Raw genomic sequence first — 19,172 nt, 5'->3', positions numbered from 1 at the left:
AATAGCCAGGTCATGTGACTTTCTTGAAATTTGAAATAATTAATAAATAATTAAAGACAAAAATACAAGAAGCACTAAAATCAGTTTTCAGGTTCTGCTGTAGTTCCTTCTGGAGCCTTCACAGTGGCTTTATACCCCTTATATTTTAACCTTTACAGTAGCCTACACCTTAACACCTGAAAACAAACTTTGAGTTTCCCTTTAGAGCATATTTCTCTACATTAGCTAGAATATGTTTGTAGGTTAAAGGTTAAATAAAAATTTGAACATAAATAGTTTAATTGGTAAGCATAAAATATACGGAAACCACAAAAACAACAGAAGAGAGCTCTTGAAGTTTTTTTCAGCAGGGTCTGGTTTCAGCACCTCGGTCAGCTCATCACGCAGCCCACAGTGAATTTTCCCTCCGTGAAGATTTAAAAAGGCCACCCAGAAACATTAAATCATATTAACCTGGTCTGTTTTAATGGGAGGCAGCATTCAGCGTAAATATCGGATCCACGTCATGACGTTTTTGCTGTAGCCTATGAGCACCGTGGTATGAGAGACGCACGCAAATCAGCACGGGAGGGCTTTGATGTGGAAAAATGTCTCTTATAGAAAAAGAAGATAAATAAATAGTCTGCTTTGCATTTTAATCTGAAGGTCTGAGTGGACTGAAGCATGTTTTTACCTGTCCTGGCTACAAACCGTGTCAGGACATCTTCACCGGGCCTGTCCGCCTGTCTCCACCGATGATGCCGGGCTCTGTGGACGGTATTGTTAGGCCTCCTCTGCCTCCATCTCCATCTCTTTAATCACATAACGCAGAGACGTTTCCGCCGGAGGAGAGTCTGACCTGATAATGAAGCTGCTGTGCTGCGGAGTGAAGGCACGCAGATGCACGCGCCGGAGCTGGACTGGAGGAATTGGACAGTTATTTATGGCGTTACAAGAAGAGATTCAGAGGATGATTACAAAGGACAGGAGGGAGAAAAAAGGCGTTTTATGACGAGGGCTGAGCTGGTGTGTTTGAAGTGTCATTTATGTTAACAGTATTATTTTATGTGGGTAACATACAGACCAATTTAGAGGAATGTTTAATACCTTTGCAGTGCGGTAATGGCGCCCAGGCCTAGCGTGTCATTTAAGGACTTTTTTGTGTGTATGTGTTTTATTGAAATGCCCTCAAAGCTCCAACTTTCCTCGATCAGACAGCAGGGTTTCCGCTCCTCGTGTTCACGGCGGACCTTGATTTATCAGCCATACAATTAAGGCACGCGGTGAATGCCAAGAGCGGAATCACACTCTCACACACGTCCTGCATCATTTATGAAGATGGAGAGATTTAAAACATCTGCAGAGAGAGAGAGAGCGAGAGCGAGAGAGAACACCTGCCTGAGCTCACAGGAACAAAGACTGCCTGTTTTCTGAGCGCTCATCACCAAAATATGACCAAACTCTGTGGGGTGTTTTGCAGATTTTGTCCTGTTTCCACACAGACTGCAGTAAAGCTGACTCATAAATCAGTCATTCTCTACCAGAGGTACTTCTGATACATGGACAGAAACTAGAATTCCTATTTTGTTGAGAAACATATATTAAAGCTGCAGCTAAGTCAGACATTAAGCCTGTGGAATTTATTTCACAGGGTCCAAATTAGAGGTCCATTAATTACATTTTTCCTTTGACTCAAAGAATATAAGACATTATTGATATATTATGTCAGTAATTTTTTAAGCAAAAAAGGCAAATATTTCCATATTCCTGATTTGTTTTTCTTTCCCTGTGAGGAACTTTGGGTTTGCGTTGATTTTGGTGACCCCTGTGGAAAAAGTGGTACCTCTTATCTCTTTGATTACTTTGTCCTGTACATGTGATGTAGTTTTTTTTGCAATAAAATCTCAACTTTCTTTCTTTCTTTTAACATTCAAACGTATCACTCGCTGAGAGTGAATCTCCTCGTCTGACATCTACCCACTGCCAGTGGTTACAGGCATTAAATAACTCTAAAGATGTAATCAATCTTGTCGCTGATGGTCTGGTTTGCTTTTGTAGTTCATAAAGAGACATCAGTGTTCATTTCAGTCTGTTTCTGAACCAGCTAAAAACTCCTCACAGGAGCTTTAAAGATACAATCTCTAAGATTTCAATTTTAGTGCTCTTGAGCGCCTCCCACTGGCGACAAATGGTAATTATGAGAGCTCGCTTCCCAATTTAACCAGACGTCTATGACTGGCTCCCTTTGTCTTCTAACGCTTGCCTAACCCTTTTTAGCCTGTTTGCCTTCATCTGAGCGTCAAATTTGTTTCTTTTTCTTTGGATTTTCACTTATTTTTGAAGTTGTATCTGTAGTCATCCATCTTTTCTTTGTTTGTTCAGCCATAGTAGATTACTGTTTACTCGCAACACTTGCAGAGAGCGGAAAAGCAGCCGCTTAGCTCCGCCTACCCTCTCTGGCAGACCGACCGCTGCTGGCTAATGGAAAACGCGTCACTAACTGGGCGCCGCTTGTGATTTTTTCCGCAAATGTTGCCACAGACACCCAGTCAGTAATACTGCAAAGGCTTTCATCAGTGGGCCATAGGCTCAGTCACCGTTGTGTTACCTCATTTGGTGATAGATAGAGACTTAACAGACATTTATTTACATGAAAAAGTTGGCGATTGTTACCTTAAGTAAAAAAAATGTTTCTTTGGGCTTTTGCCTGTTGGTCAGACAAAATAAGCAATTTAAAGGTGCCACCTTGGGAATCTGGAAAATTTAATGAGCACTATTTTCCTTTTGTTTACATTTCCAAACCTAAAATATGATTATTAATAGTGAAAGTAATAGTTACCACAGTCCTAAAGATGACTTCAATTGTCTGACTGACCGTCCAAACCACCCAACTGAAAATAAATCCTCACACCGGAGAAGCTGCAACAAGGAAAACCTCAAAGACCCCCTCTAGAGTCTGTGTTGTGTTTGTCCATTCTAGGCTACTGTAGAAACAGACTGTAGCAACAACAAGCCCTGCTCCCTCGGTAGATATGAAGAACATGTTCTAAGGGAAAAAACTATTATTCTTATTATCAGATTGAATGAATGAATATAACATTCACATTTCAAGAGACTTTTTTAACCTTTCAAAATCAATGTTGTGATTTTGTCTATATAAGTAGAAGCTGTCGTAACAAAAGAAAGCCCACAGACTACAGATAAGTATATCTTTAATAATGAACATGATTAAATCTAAGAATGTGATGGTGACCTCTGATACAATGGATATTTAATTCAGGGGTGACTTAAAACTTTTTTTTTTTTTGCATAAATTTTCTATATTCCAATACCAGTAATATAACTCTGATTGCTCCACAATCATACTCCCTCTCTTTGCTTTCACTCCTGCATACACACAATACAGCAAGCAAGTATTTTAGAAAAAAAAAAGTCACAAACATATACCATATAGGCTAGTCTCTGGGTTTTTCATACACTTGACAATAAATCAGTTAAGTATAATGCTACAGTTAAACATTTTGAGGCGATCTCAGTTAGAAATGCCGGTACATTAAAGCTTACATTGTCTGAGGATGATGTGGACAGGTTATAGCAATGAAAATGATGAATGCCGAGATTATAATTATGTTAAGAAAGGACAAAAGAAAACGAAAGAAAAACAAAGTGACAGGCCTGGCTAGAGTTTTTAAAAGCAGTACATGCTACATTTCCTCCAGAATTTCATAAACAGAGACCCCTGTTGGGTCAGAGGGGAAATAAAAGTCGCTCTAACGGGGGAATAGACAGAAATTTTGTGTTGATAAAAATCTGAACTCGTACATTAGATTGCCACCTTTGAAGAAGAAAGAGAGGGACCACCTTTAAGAGCGTTTGATCTCTAGACGTCTTTTCCCTGAATCTCGATAGCTGAAAATTTTGAGGTACCATTCTGAAAAAAAAACAACACAATTTTCATTTACACTAGCGCTGAAAAGAAACGTTAAGGCTCCACTCTGGAGAGACTCATTTTCTCCATCTAAATTTAATCAGTTGTAAGCCAGGTGATACATTACTCAAAGTATTTTCTAACATTTACGCTCTCTAACGTCACGATTATGTCTATGCAAACGGAAACTTTCAGTGTACACATTCCTCCACCAAAGTAAGACACCCCTCAACATTAAAATAAAAAACAAAAAGGGGCATTATAGAAGCTCTTTTTTCTTCTCATAATGTAAAATACAACTGGCCACACACAGATAGCAGACATTTGTCAATAAAGTGTTGTTCACTCGTTAAGATTAACCGATACAAGCACTTAACATTTCTCCAACACACAAACCACAAAGTGAACAGTCACTGAATATCAGCAGCATGTTGTCAAGAGATTTTCAAAAACAGACGTGCAGATATTTGTTACTTATATTTAGTCAACAATGCAAGTTCCAGGGGTAGCAATAAAGATTTATAAGGCTAAAAAATACAGAAAAAAAAACAAGAAAATATATATTATTGAAGCGATTCAACCGGTGGAACGAGCTTCATCCCTGCACGCATCTTGAAATAAAAAGGGGCACCAGGAGCAATGAGGGTCAAAAGTTTGACGTGGGCCAAAGTCAACAAATTAAATAGAAAAAAATATTAGTTTCAATTTCTTCATGTCCTTGTGTTTTTTCCTTTTGAATCTAAATTTAGGTCGACAGCCGTCTTCTGTTTACTTCTGACGATCCTGAAAAAGGGGGGGACAAAAATATATTGAGCAACTGTACGACAGATTAATTAACATCGCATCACTAACATTTGTACTTTTCAGGGATGACGAGTTTTCACAGCAGGAATTTACACAAGTCAGATTCGTCAAATAAAGAGCCGAAGCAGGGACAGATGATTCTATCTTATCATAGACTTTCAGGAACACACAGTTAAAGGCCAATTTAATTACTTTGTCATTTTGCATGCGTCATAAAGTGATATCTATAATTGGGAAAAAAAAAACTCCTTTCAGTATTTTCATCTCAATCAGCCCTAACCAACAGAGAGAGAGAATGAAAATCACACTTTACCTGATCCATTCTTGATCGGCTCTGTATCGAGGCAGGTTCATAGCTCTGTCAAAGAAGCACGCAAAGCCTTATTTAAACTCACGTCGGACAAACACATCTCAACACATTTAAAACAAAAATAAATGGGATGTTAGGAGCAAAGTTCACGTTTCAAATCAATGATGATTACAATCAATTAATCTAAATAAAATAAATAAGTGCACAAATATTATGAGGCTGGTCTGACTGATCCAAGATGGCGCCGCGGATGGCTGCCTCTGTGTACTGGTGCGCGTTGTTTTGTCTTGTTTTGTTTCCCCTCTGCTGCCAGCCGCACTAAAAATACCCCGACCCCACCCCCCCGCATAACACAGCCTCTCATCGTCACTTAACATTACATTAATGTGAAGTCTTTAACTCAGACACTATGCGTTACATTAACGCGCACTGGACTATAAACTGTCTGTTTACATTGCACACCGTCTTTAATTTTATACTGTTAAATACTAGAGATAGACCGATATGGTTTTTTCAGGGCCGATACCGATTATTAGTAGTCAAGGAGGCTGATAACTGATATTTGAAGCCGATATTCATTTGCAGTAAAAGCGAAAATATTGGCGTCAAAATTTTGAATAATACAAACTCCAACACTTAACTTTGTTTAAATGCCTTTAAGCATATGCATCAGAGCCAAAATAACAGTAACCAGTTTTAAATTGATCTCTTATCGGCCGTCGGATTAAAAAAAAAAAAAAAGGCCGATGCTGATATGCGTCAAAATGCCGAATATCGGCGCCGATAATCGGTCTATCCCTATTAAATACAGTATTTGCATTTCCATCATCCTGCACATCTGTACAGCTCTTTATTTACCCCTGATGTAAATAGTTTGTATTAAATTGCATTTTTTAAAATCTTATTCTATTCAAGTTCCCTCACAGTCGGAGTACTACTGTTAAATAGCTTTTTACTTATTTTCATTCTAACACACCAAGTCAAATTCCTTGTATGTTGTAAACCTTCTTGGCACTTAACTTGATTCTGACTTTTTGGGAGAGCAGGTAAGGCTGCTCTCTATATATATTTTCACCCCTTATTTTTATTGTCTTATAATCTTTAATATGATAATCTATATAATCTAATATGTTCTGCTGAATATGCCACATAAGCACACTGATGGACTGCACAGCATCTGAGTGGAGGATATAATCTTAAATTAAAAGGAATTGCACCGGCTCAATACTATTATTCTATTTTAGAATATAAGTTTAGTCAAAGGGGGAAGATCTGGTTTTTTTTTAAAGCGAAACCTTAACAAAAATAGTTTCCAAACAGCACTTAAATATCTCTAATTTTATTTATTCTGGACGTTACCTTTTTCACCACCTCCTCCTCCTCCTGCTTCTTCTCGTAGTGGGAGAAGTCGTCAAAGATGGAGGTGGTGTGTTTGTACTGGGCGATGATCTTGAGCACCTGCTTGGCCTTCTCCAGAGGAACCTCTTGAGTGTCACGTGAGTTGGTGACTGGCTTGTTGTCATTGTTCTCCAGGCGGATGTGGCGCAGCTGACTATTTGGCACGTCCTTAACAAACAACCAGTTCACATCAAACTTGCCCTTCCACTTGTCCTGCGCCCAAACGCCCGCGCTCGTGCCGTAGTCCACCGGCGAGCGCATTTCGGCCACTCCGCAGAAATGGCCGCTGCCGTTGACGCTGAACAACAAGTAGACGGGACCTTTAGCGTTCATGGCTCTGAAGGCCGAGTCCAAACGTTTGTTGCCGTGCTCCGTGCTGCACCAGATGGAGTACTTGATGGAGCGGTGGATGTCGTCCTCGGAGTAGCTCTTGATGATGAACACGCGACCGTTTTTCAGGTTCCAGTCAAACTCCTTCGGGTTGTAGCTGTGCGCCGCTCGCAGCTTCTCCAGCACGGGGTGGGACTCTGATCCGGGCTCTGAAGGAACACCCCCACCCCCTCCACCTCCGTTACCAACACCACCGCCGTTAGAGGAGCCGCTGCTGTCCAAGCTTCCTCCGCCATAGCACAAGTTGCGGTTGCGTGGGGCCACCCAGCGGGTCTGAGGTGTCGGGGCGGAGTTATGGTTCTGATAGGACTGAGGAGGAGGAGGTGGAGGACCCTGCATGGTCATCTGCTGCACCAGAGACTGGGCAGACTGTATGGACTGCTGGAGGGGGGGTATGAGGCTGGCAGCGTGGGAGTGAATCTGGGGCTGGTGCTGGTGATGGTGATGGTGGTGATGGGGGGGCAGAGGAGGGGCCATCTTGGTTAGAGTCCCTTTATTATCCCATGTATCAATGTCCATGTTGTGTTTAATGGCGGCTGGAGGCAGAGCTCCTCCAGATAGGGGCGTTCCAGGTTTGTTCTTGGTCTTTTGTTGCTGCAGCTTGGCAGGTTTACTAGCGATAGCAGCCCACGATGTCGGTTTCGGAGGGGGCATTCCTATTGGTGTGCCGCCGTTTCCCGTGGCAACAGCTGCAGCTACACTGCCACCGCCACCGATCACAGAGCCTGCACTCTTCACACCAGAGCCACTTCCTGTCACATCCCCTCCTATTTTTAGGCCCAGCATGCCTTGCTCCAGGCTGTTCATACCTGGAGCCTTGCTCAGGGTGTCGCTATGGAAACCAGTCTGGCCATCAGGGACCAGGGTGCCTCCGAGAGAGCTGGGGGGGTAGCTGTAACTCCCCCCGTAAGCTGAGCTCTGAGTCTGCTGGCCCTGAGAGCCGCTGGTGCCCCAGGCGGAGAAGGCCGGGTTCTCGGGGAAAAAGTTAAACCTGTGAGGGTAGATGCTGCTGCTGAGCCCCCCCGGCTGCCCGAACACCGTGTCGTGCATGAAGTGGTGGTCTCCATTGCTGAGGGGGGCGTAGGGTGTCAGGTAGGGAATCGGTGGGTCACCTCCTGTGGACCATGGAGCCTCACTGAGAGGGTAAGGAAATCCAATGGAGGGAGCATAGTAGCTGGACAGGTACGGGTCTGTCATGGACTGATAGCTGTTATTCTATTAACAGAAACAGAGTTGGATGGTTTATTATGGCAACAAAATGCAGCATTAATTAATAAAAGTGATTATTTTTTAATAAGAGAGATAGTAAGGTGTTTCCTACCTGATTAGACTGTCCGGTGAGATAAGGCTCAAAGTCATTATCATGGACAGTATCCTTCTGGTGGAGGGAGCCATTCTGCACCGAGACTGGAAAGGCTGCAATGTAATGAAACTGCTGTATAAGCTGGACATTGGAATTTAAACAGATACCTCCAAATTAATGTCTGTGCTGCACAGCTTTTTATTAAAATATCATAGACTATTCCATAGAAATGGTGCTAAAGCAAACAGACCATCAGAAGGTGCACAAACTCCTTTCAAAAGACACAAGTTTACGGAGAATTAAACAAAAAGGTTCACGGTTGGTCAACATGATTATTGTTTAGTGTTGTATCACGATTCAAAACCGTTTTTCCTGTCTGCGTCTGCAGTTATGGCCTGCTGAATTAACTTAACCTTTAGAGCTGCTGACCTTTTCAATGTGAGGTGTTTTCCATAGATATGCTGTTTTTCAACAATGATGTATATTTATTACTACATAAAACTATAAAACATAAAATATGCAATGATCCTGAGACATTTTGAAACGATGGGGATGTTATTATAGTTTATGTGATTACATAAGGGCAACAACAGAACTTGGGTAGGTTTAGTGGGTCAGACACGTAGTATGCTAATATTACATCTTAAGAAACAGGAACATCTGGTCGTCCAAGAGGTGACATTTTTCTCTTACCTTTGCTTGCATCTTGTCCTTTCGATGTCTTAGTGGCCACAATAAAAGGAAGAATGCATGTGGAAGGAGAAATGAAAATCAGCTTGCATGGGTCTTGTTGTTTTTCTTAAGCATCACACATCATCCTAGCTGCACATTGATAAAGACATCGCCTCTAAAATACTAGATGATACAGAACATACAGGAAAAGGCGCTGGGCATGGTGTTGTGCAAACATTTCCCAGACAGGTGCCTACTGGAAGCTGTGGTCCAGGCCTTTGGTTACCAGCAGAGACCAGTTTTCTTGCTAACCTCCCCTCTCAGTTGGCTAACTAGCTGACTAGCTGGTGGCATCGTCTTCAGAGTGGGATGCACACATCGCACATCTCGCCTCTTTGTAGAAATAAAAAACCTAAACCGAGCGTTTCTCCTCGCTGCTTACCTGAGGGTCAATGCTAGCGGCAGACATCATTCATCTACCAGGTGTTGTGTTAGCCTGAAGCCCTGTCAAGACGTACAGTGTGTGATGAGCAGCACAAACTCCGCTGTGTAGAAAGGCTAATAGCTGGAGAAGCTGTTTCTCTGCTCCGCGTTACTTTGCTAACAGTTAAACACAGTTAGCAGCGGCTGTTAGCCGGGGTCTCTGCTCGGTAAAGACAGTTTGCTCGTCGTAGCCCTGCTAGCGCTCCGCACTGTCCTGTCCACATTAATCCAGCGGGGCTTCAATCCGCTCCGACCCCCTCACCGTTAAATTAAAATCCAACCAGCCTCGGTGGCCCTGCTCACTTGCCCCAATGGCAGCTTCATCCGGGTTCTGAGGGCCGGAAATGACGTCGGTGACGTAAACGACGCGTCTGCGGCTACCTAGCAGCAGCAATTCGGTACATTTTCAGTGCCCGTGTTGACATATCTATTACGAATTAAAAAACACAATTTTAACAATATTCAAGCTTTCAAAATGTCGACTAATACTTAATTTTAAAACATTGTTGCAGTGCAGAATTGTTTCTAAGAAGGAAAAAATATCAGAAGTAGAATAGAGACATCAATAGCAGAGAAATGCAGCCATAGACAGTCAATGCTTAAAGCTAAATATTTAAAAATAAATAAACGTGTTCAATTCCCCCAATACAAGCTTTGTTTTAGATGTGGTTTATTTAAGTGAATTATATAACACACAACACATGGTGGTCACAAACTGAAATGAGGTCACATGGTGGATTTTAACTGAAATGACACAAATAATTTATACACAAAACATCAGATAGAAAGCTACATATTTACATCTTTCAAATCATACTTTTCTTTATATACGAGTGCTTAGTATAGTGGTTTCTTTTTCTTTCTCACATACACACGTGTGCGCACACACTCACAGAGAGGTAGATTTACAGTAATTTAGGCCTGTGGAAATAAACTTCCTGAAAGAAGCAAAGACTTCTTGCACAGTGATATTCTGGAAATTCCCTTCTTGACTCCGGACGTGTACAGTACAGTTCACAGCGAGGTTCAGCATCTGGGACTGATGTTTTATTGACATCCCAGCCAAAGCTGTAACAACAATGACCCTTCAAAGTTGTCTCCACTTCTGCGCGGCTCCTTCTCTGCTTTTTCTCCATCGCTTCATTTTTATGATCATTTATAATCTAAGAAAAAATAGAGAACAATAAAATACATCATATGTTGCACAAATACGATGGGGGAAAATCCAAAAACAGTAGGTGGAATAAATAGGTATTGGGAATAATGTCAGTAAACCTACCTGCAGTTCTTTACCCTAGAAGAACAACTGAGACGGTTTGGATGGATGATGATATTCACCAATGAAATTAACTAAAATAAACAGGGAAAGGAAATAAATAATAAATGATACAATGCAAATCAACCTTGATTTTAAAATGTCAAACAAAATTGATTGGAAAATGTTGTAGAAAGCATTATTTTATCTTTAAATGAATGAATGAAATACATAACATGTAAAATAAACATTGAGAGTATCTGTGAGATCAATGATATATGTCAAACAAAATAGTTCCTGTCATTCATCAGGTGCATACTTACAGCTGTCCTCCTCATCTGAGACGGTGCTGACGATGTAGCAGGCGTAAAGAAATCCCATGAGCTGTGAACATTTACATAAACATGTAAAAGTAAATCACATGCAGTAACAAAAAGATTTTTAAATGTTATTTTTTTATGTTTAAAAGCACATTTTTGGTCACAAAGCATTCTTTGGAAAAATTTAATCAACACATTTAAGGTAAATGAGTTTAGAGGTTATTATTTACATGACATGGAAAAGCACGTGTAAAGAAACAATGATTGCTTAGCTCCATTTAGCTGCTTTGTTTATGTTATTCGTCAAATCTGTGATGAGTCATAATGTTAAGCCGTTTATTACCTTCATAAAGTAAGTGTAATGATCTAAAGCAGAGTCACTACGTCAGGCTGATCGAACTTTTAGCTTTAAATCTCTTTGTTTTGTGAGTAACAGAACTGTTCTATGCAATATCTACTGTGTTTGAATCGTTTGATCTGGGCTGCGAGCTGCTGCACAAGATTTCTCTTTCAGTGATACATAAAGTTGTTTAAATGTAATTGAAAATTTAAAAAAAACTCTGAGTACACATCCAGTAAAGAAAAATGAATGATGCATATTTTAAATGATTCGGTGTATTGATGCAACTTCAGAAGCTATTCTACATTTCACAAGTGGATTTGTGTAAAAACAGAAGTTATAGTATCTCAATAAATAAATGCATACATGATATTAGAAACTACAGATGTAGCAACACACGCTCTCCACCACCACATTTTGGTGTAATAATGTTTTGCCATTATTAAATGATCAAGGACTGGCGCTGTTGCTAGGCAGTACTACATTCCTGTTTGTGCAGATGCAATAAAAAAAAAACAATATTAAATGGTTATAATGGTTTTCAATCAAAGTTTTTAAAGCATCATTGATTAATTCTGTTGATATTTTGACTTGTTTTGTGTTATGAAACTTAAACAGTAATCTATGCGGTGCTTGAAAGTAACTAAGTACATTTACTCAAGTGCTGTACTTAAGTAAAACTTACTGTCTTTTTTTTTTTATTTTAATGTTACTTCCTTCTTCTACTACTTCACATTTCAGAGGGAAAAATTATTCTTTTACTACAAATAAATTATCTGAAAATCTCAGTTACTTTACAAATTAAGATTTTAACATACAACATATAAGCAAAGATGATAAAATATGATGTTTTGTTGTAAATTAAAAAGCCAAACTCTCTCTCTCTCTCTATATATATATAAGTGCAGCTGAAACAGTCGATTTGTATTTGTTGCTCTTCAACTCCAATAAAAGAAAATTAAAAAGAAAAAAATTCGACTAATAAATAAGACGTTGAAGCTTTTAATAAATTGGATCCAATTTAGTTATAATTTAGGCCAATATTTAACATTTTTTATATTTACTGAACATTATTTTAATTAATTTATAAATGTAACATCCATATGAGTTTTGGGGAGATTATTCTGAACAGAATACTTAAACTTTTAGTTAAGTAAGATTTTGAACTATTTATATGCTTTAGCTGCAGTAACATTTCTAATGCAGGAGTCCTAGAGTATTCTTACTGTGTAATATAAGTACTTTTACTACCACTGCATGTACGACACAAGACTTAAGAAAGTTTTAGTTATTAAAGTGTGACAGCCAACAGTGGCAGAGACTCACAGCTAGGAGGAGCTGGACGATGCAGTGCAGGACCTCGATGTACTGGTACTCTAACCAGCAGCTCAGCACGGTGCTCAGCTCCGGGTTCTGCTGGTTCTGCTGGTTCTGCCACCCAGCAGAAGTGAGACCATCCCTCTCACAGCCCGGCCCGTTGTCCCTCCACCACGAGCGATGGGACGATACTCCCAGGGAGAGTATGTCGCTGTCCTGCAGAAGAGACGTCTGTTTTTTTAGCTCTCGGGTTCTTAGTTATGTTTCTGCTCTGTCACACTGTGAGAGGCAGAAAGTATCAGATCACTTCTAAAAAAAGATCAGAGTGAAATCTGATCTGCAACAAGGATCAGCTGTAGTGTGAACATGATATGGTTAGCGTGTGCCTCACTTCCTGTCTGGGGCCACTACAGGCACTGATTTTATTATGATGAAGAATTTAGTTGAATTTTAGTCGTATTTTGAGCAGGGGCAACGCAAGAGCAAAAAAACCCTTGTGTGTAAAACTGTCCGCACAGATTTAAGCTTTACTACACAGTCATCAGTCCAAGGTGAAATTTTAAAACTGCTGTTATATAATCAAGTTATTAGTTTAATACATTCTGTAGAAACAGACCAAACTGGAATTACGATTAAAAAGTATAACAGCATGAAATGAATGATTTCTTCACTTAATGTACCCACTGTTAACATCATACATCACAGATCACATGGTATGGAGCACAGCAGCACAGCAGTGCTAAAGTACAACAAACACTTCTTTAACAAAAGCAGCGAAAATAGGCAACTTGTTACACGTAACTCTTTGTCAGTTCTGGCAAATAATAAGAAAATGATCTAAATAAAGACAAGTGGTTTAAAGAATACTTTTAAAAACATTTCTCTATAATTCATGATGCTTGCTTTCTTAACTAAATAAAACACTCCTCTCTTAAACATTGCAAAGGTTGCAGATTCTGGTTTCTATCCATCCCTTTCTTCTAGCAAGGCTAATCAAAAGTATCCTGCCTGTAAAATATAAAATATGTAATTGTGATTATTCTGACTTATTACAATTTTGATGTGATTTGCGATATTAAAAGGATAATTTCTAGATCATTATTCTCATTTTCACTGAATACGTCTGTGTATGATGTGTAGACCAGAGCATCTCTGCAGCACAATATTTACGTTAAAAAGGAATTTTGACACACATTTCACCTTTAACAAATTACTGCGCCTCCTGGGATTCAGATAACATTTCGATTCATTGTTCTGCCCTACGAGACAAGTATTAATATTAACAAAAAAATAACACATGACCATCTGAAGTTATTAGATCCCTTAGATGTTTTAAAATTACATCTTCAGGCTAATAATCAGTAAAATAAAAGGTTTTAAATTACAGTCCAGAGATGAGGACTTGAGACTTGGTGACTTGGACTCGAGTCACTGTTTCGATGAATTGCAACTTAACAAAAAATAAATGACTTGAGACTCGACGTGGACTTGAGGTGTGATGACTTGGATGACTTGAGTGCGTTCAGAAGTTTGAATGTTAGTTGTTAAATATAAAATGATCAAATTCAATGTTTCTGTCTAACTATCATGTATGCAGTGCAAACTGGGAATCATGATTGGACGACTCAAAAAGCTCCCCGTATGTGACTGTCATGATTGGAGGACTGGCTGTCAGTCAAAAAGATTAGCCTCATCAGTTGTACTCATTACTACTCAATACTGTCTCAGAGCAGACCATCATCATGGCTGCGTCTGTGCCAAGATAATACAGATACAAGTCACTGTCATACTTTTTGAACAGGTCATATAAATTGGCCAATAATATCATTATTAGACAGGCTGCTAACACCTTGTCTTTTCTCTTTATAAAGACCGGATACTACAGGTAAGAGTGCTGGATCTTGGGTGGAAAAACAGTGACCTGACTTGCCTTACTAAGGACTCGACTTGACTTGACTTGACTTAACATAAGCTGTGACTTGACTTGCCCAAGAAAAAATGACTGGAGACTTGCTTGAGACTTGGACCAAATGACTTGACACTAACTTGGGACTTGAGCAAAGATGACTTGGTCACAAAACTGTTACAGTCCAATTATTAAAAAATGTTGTTCTTGTGAAGCTCAAACCAGAAAATGTTTTGTATTTAATACTCCGTTTATAAGACATTCGTCAATTCAGAAAACTACGTTAGAATTAGTTCATTAGTATAAACAAGTCTTTATCAATCAAGACAAAAGAGCTTAAGATATATATGCTTTCCTGTGAACATATGTGGGACATAAACAACCATATGTCACTTAATGTCACTAAACGTTCTGTATCTGAGAACATAAACTTACAGTAAAGAAGTGTTTTCATGTGATGCAGGTCTGAAACATTAACAGAGCTGAACACTGTGTTTAGGAGCTGAGGACTCGTGGGGCCTTTAATTATGTGACACTAAACGTGACCATTAGACTCACCTTTGAAAGCCCTCCCAAATCCAGGTACAGACAGCTCACAAAGACATTCCAGCCAATCCACAGCATCGTCCACAGCAGGTACTGAGGAAACAAAGACACGACGATAGAAGGGAAATAAATCAAACTATTCAACACAATCAGCTCTTCTTTTTTTAGCTGAACAAATCCTCTTTTTCTGAATGTTCACGAGATAAATGTGAGACGTCAAAGAAAGATTAAAGAGAGAGGAAAGACAAACTATCTAAATACTCCTTTTTTTGCCTCAGGAATTCTTCAAATGAAACAATCTGAATGAAACAATCTGGTCTGTCACTGCTTTATAGTATTACTATAAAAAAAAAGGTGTTGACAGAGGAGGCGTTTGTTGTTATTGTCTTTTTTCTTTATGTAGTAAAACTCAGCTCTCATCCTTGTAGTACACAATCCTCCATTCACACAAACACATATCAGATATCTGATCTAATAACCTCATGAACTTCATGTTTTATCTCTTCTTTTCCTTGGTGTTTTGTTATCATCATTCGTTCATGACCTTCTTACACATTTGTCAGGTTTAAATAAAGTTTAAAAAAAATCTCTCTGCATCATCATGGGGGGCTGAAAAGCTGTAATAGTTTGACTTCTTGGAAATACACTTTTCATGTTGTTGCAGAGAGTTAGCTGAGAAGGATGGTACCGCCCTTGTGCACGTAGACTAAATATGAAGCTGCAGCCAGGGAGGAGGAGATGGTTAGCTTAGCTTAGCATTAAGACTGAAAAAAGGGACGCTGCTAGCCTGGTCTTCTTGATACAATAGTAGCAAATTCTTCTGCAAGCACACATTAGTTCCTTTGATTAACACACTGACTATATCTTGTTTGTATAGTGCAAGCCAAAGACAAAGTGTTACAACTTCTAATTGCCATTTTATGAGGGGTAATTAGGGGGGTTTAATAACTTCCTGGAGTCTTTGCTGGTCAACAACTGTTACCAGAATAAACAAATCAGATATAACCTAAGTAGTGATGTTAGAGACACAAATTAGCAGATTATGTATCTATTTGACCAGCTGTTTCTAGTCTCAATGCTAAGCTAAGCTATGCGGCTTAGATGCAGGCTGTTGCCTTCAATCTAACAAACAGATATATGATGATTATTCTCATCTAACTCTTAAGAAGAAATCGAATAGGCGTGTTTCCTAAAATGTCAAACTATTCCCAATAAATGCAAAATAAGTGAAACAGGAACAATCATTCAGTATGTGCTGCTATAACACACTTTTTGAACAGTTCCCTCACCATTACAATGTAGCGCGTTCTGCACTGGATGACACCGAACAGGCCGAGGATGACCGCGATGATGTGGAAGAAGTTGATCATGATGGGAGCCCACTGGTAGCCCAGGAAGTCGAACACCTGCCTCTCTAGCGCAGTCATCTGGAGGGTCGACAGGAACACAAGCACAAATCATGACTTATAAATCAACACCTGTTTGTCAGACGTGATCTCTTTCTGCGTCCCCCACGGTTGTATTTTTCATTAGTAGGAGTTGTCAAGGCAACTGAGCCAAGGGGGACAAAGCATGCTGGGTAAAAAGGCAGGCCTGAGGTGTTGTGTCCTCTGAGGTCGAAGCCCCAGTCTGTCATGAAGGGGGGAGGGCAGGGTGGGAAACACAGAGGAGGACAAAGTGGGTGCAGCCCTTCATTGTGGAGGTTGTAGTGGTGGGCGGTCACTGCTTTTCATTACAGCTCCGGCTACAGCGAGCTAACTATTAACACGGCTCATTAAAAATCTGTTTCTTATGACTATTATCAGTATCAATATACAGCATCCTCCAACTGTTTGGTGCATTCACTATGAAAATGTCAGAATAACATCCCTATGTCTTCAAATGGCTTGTTTTGTTTGAAAAACAGACCTAAAGATATTCAGTTTCCTGCATCAGATTTGCAAGAAAACAAGCAAAAAATCACATTTTAGAAACTGAAAGAAGTTAAATTTGGCGTTTTTTGCTTTAAAAAAATACTCAAACAATCACTTAAGTTTCTCAAAAATGTTGCCAACTATCTTTCTGTTTCTCAATAAATCAATTTACAGACTAATCAGCTTTCTTAGATTTTATTTCAGCTTGCAGATGATCACAGACACCTAAGTTTATCATAACAATGTGAATGAAAGGTCATCAAATGAAACACCAAAGTTTAACAGGTACTCAACTTGATTTTGATTACAATTCAAGAACTATAAGCCCAAGTATAAATGTATGGTTTTATACTAAAGATCATGATACTTTAAGGCACCAACAAAGGAACTTTAGTTTGAAATCAATCACAAGTTTTTGCAGGTATTTAGTTCTTTAAAAGTTGTGATTTTGTGTGTAATTTCTAGTGGTTTTCAAAAAAATTTCAAAAGCTGCTTTCCAAGTAGCACCAGAGGTTTAAAGTTGCAGCTGACCTGATGTGCGTAAATCAAAGCATCATGAGAGAGAAAAACATCTTACCAACTGCACACAGCACAGGAGGATCAGCATGCATCGTGCCGAGCAGCAGCCCATCTTCTCCTCTCTGCTCCCGCTGGCTCTGAAGATGATGAAGATGAAGATAACAGCAGTGAAGAGACTGGATTTTAAAAACTGCTCAGACACAGGGGAAAAACCTGCGAAGCTTTGGTTCCATTGCCAGACGTGAGAGGAAACGCACCGCGCACTTCACCTCATGAGGAAAACACGTAGGCTGCCCCTGCTGTGGAAACTACGGAGGAGGGGGAGGGGAGGCTGTATGAGGGGCGATTCATGCCACAACACGCTTAAGAGGGGAAACCCCGAGGGACAGCAGGTTCAGGATGCTGTGTGGCCTTTTTGCTAATGGATAATCATGTCTGTGATGCTAGGTGAAACCGTGGGAGCTATTTTAGCCAGGTTCCATCTAAGAGTTAAGCAAATTTTAATTGTTTCTCCAGACAACTGGCAAAAGAAAATGCCGATAAATATTAATATCCATCCACTTTAACATTATGGACAGACAATTTAGTTGTTATCAGGCACAAATATAACAATGTATGCTTACAACTGAACAAGATGAAAAGACAAGTACAGAGAAAGCGTTTGTGAGGAGAAGACGCATGTTGAGCGAGCGAGAGCTAAGGAGAAAAGCAGCTAGCCAACCTGTTTGTTGTTTTTCTGGAGACACCTCAATCTGGAGTTAGCTGTTGCTGCGGCACGGAAATAAATCTGGGCTCTGTTGAGCACATCGGCTCTTCCTCGTTCTCCTTCCGTCCGTCTAGCTACCCCGCAACGCTACAAACCGGGAGATTAAATTCAGTAAGTGAATTAGCTGATGTGACACCTAGCTGACAGCCAGCAGCATCCACCTGTCACTCAAAGCGACTACTCCTCGAATTACACTTAACTTTAATTTGAAGGCAGAGTAAGATAAAAAAAATATATAAGCTAAGTATTTTTGCTAATGAATAGAGAAGTTAGCAAATGAGACCATGACCACTTTTTATACCAGGCTGTAAACATGTTAAAGCCAGTTCAACATGGGGCCTGATAGCGAGTGACTCACCTTTGGAGCCAGCCTCAAGTGGCCATTTGAGGAACTGCAGTTTTTGGTTTTTGATGCTGGCTTAAATTCTCCGTCCCTGAGTTTGCCACTTAGGAGAGACACACACATTAAGGAGGCGACTACTAGTGGCCTTAGTGCTTATGACAGGAGAGAAGCATAGGAGGAAGTCAGGTGACATCGTATTAAAAGCAACAAAGTCCCATGTGTCAAAATCTTACAGCCTGACCCCCCACTATAACAACGCCACACTCGTGTTATCGGCCTTTAACTGAAACAAATGATGCTTTCATCTGTCAGCACAACTGTCTCCATTTGAACCCCTTTAGAAGACCCCTCTCCTACTGTATAATCCTTCTGTTTCTCCCTCACTGTGGCACGGATCGACCGTCATACAGCAACACCGTCCTCTGCACCCTGATAGGTGGTTGCACCTCTATGATGCTCAGAAGTCGCCGGTAGGTGGTGGTAGAGAGGTGGAGGTAAAGGTGTGTGAGATTGGCAAGGTTAAAACAAGCTACACCGAAGAACAGCTGGCCTACTTTGATGTTTTTTATACATTTAACTTATAAATAAGACAAAAAATATGATATTAAAGTCTCTGAATTCACATTTGGTCCAACTTTTATTAAAGTAAAAATGTAAACGTGTTAAAAGAGGTCACACTG

General features: G+C 39.9%; 2 protein-coding genes across 2 annotated transcripts; both read right to left on the bottom strand.

Moving 5' to 3' along the window:
• Window positions 1-3,182: 3,182 nt before the first annotated feature.
• ythdf1 (YTH N6-methyladenosine RNA binding protein F1) lies at window positions 3,183-9,571 on the bottom strand. Its single transcript, XM_069660040.1, has 6 exons — window positions 9,227-9,571; window positions 8,806-8,833; window positions 8,131-8,225; window positions 6,381-8,024; window positions 5,025-5,069; window positions 3,183-4,690 (listed from the first exon to the last, which is right to left on the bottom strand). The coding sequence occupies exons 1-6, from the start codon at window positions 9,254-9,256 to the stop codon at window positions 4,676-4,678; spliced, it is 1,857 nt and encodes a 618-aa protein (XP_069516141.1). The 5' UTR covers window positions 9,257-9,571; the 3' UTR covers window positions 3,183-4,675.
• Window positions 9,572-9,982: 411 nt separating this feature from the next.
• On the bottom strand, window positions 9,983-17,495 carry LOC138589647 (sodium/potassium-transporting ATPase subunit beta-1-interacting protein 3-like). Its single transcript, XM_069660041.1, has 7 exons — window positions 17,442-17,495; window positions 16,241-16,378; window positions 14,964-15,044; window positions 12,509-12,715; window positions 10,846-10,906; window positions 10,547-10,617; window positions 9,983-10,430 (listed from the first exon to the last, which is right to left on the bottom strand). Exons 1-6 carry the CDS (start codon window positions 17,493-17,495, stop codon window positions 10,562-10,564), a joined length of 597 nt encoding a protein of 198 aa, XP_069516142.1. The 3' UTR covers window positions 9,983-10,430; window positions 10,547-10,561.
• Window positions 17,496-19,172: the final 1,677 nt, after the last annotated feature.

The sequence above is a fragment of the Semicossyphus pulcher genome, unplaced genomic scaffold, assembly GCF_022749685.1.
Source record: "Semicossyphus pulcher isolate SPU_LCO1_2020_fin unplaced genomic scaffold, fSemPul1.0.p SCAF_13, whole genome shotgun sequence".
NCBI classification, from domain to species: domain Eukaryota; kingdom Metazoa; phylum Chordata; class Actinopteri; order Labriformes; family Labridae; genus Semicossyphus; species Semicossyphus pulcher.
This window is presented reverse-complemented; position numbering and strand designations above follow the sequence as displayed.

Excerpts from the sequence above, each read along its gene's own strand:
- ythdf1 (XM_069660040.1), bottom strand. The coding sequence starts at position 9,256 with ATGATGTCTGCCGCTAGCATTGACCCTCAG. Across the intron at positions 8,025-8,130 it reads TCACCGGACAGTCTAATCAG|AATAACAGCTATCAGTCCAT; the intron begins GTAGGAAACACC and ends TTCTGTTAATAG. Across the intron at positions 5,070-6,380 it reads AGGAGGAGGTGGTGAAAAAG|AGCTATGAACCTGCCTCGAT; the intron begins GTAACGTCCAGA and ends CTTCTTTGACAG.
- LOC138589647 (XM_069660041.1), bottom strand. The coding sequence starts at position 17,495 with ATGGGCTGCTGCTCGGCACGATGCATGCTGATCCTCCTGTGCTGTGTG. Across the intron at positions 15,045-16,240 it reads GAACGCGCTACATTGTAATG|TACCTGCTGTGGACGATGCT; the intron begins GTGAGGGAACTG and ends TTGTTTCCTCAG. Across the intron at positions 10,618-10,845 it reads CTCAGATGAGGAGGACAGCT|TTAATTTCATTGGTGAATAT; the intron begins GTAAGTATGCAC and ends TGTTTATTTTAG.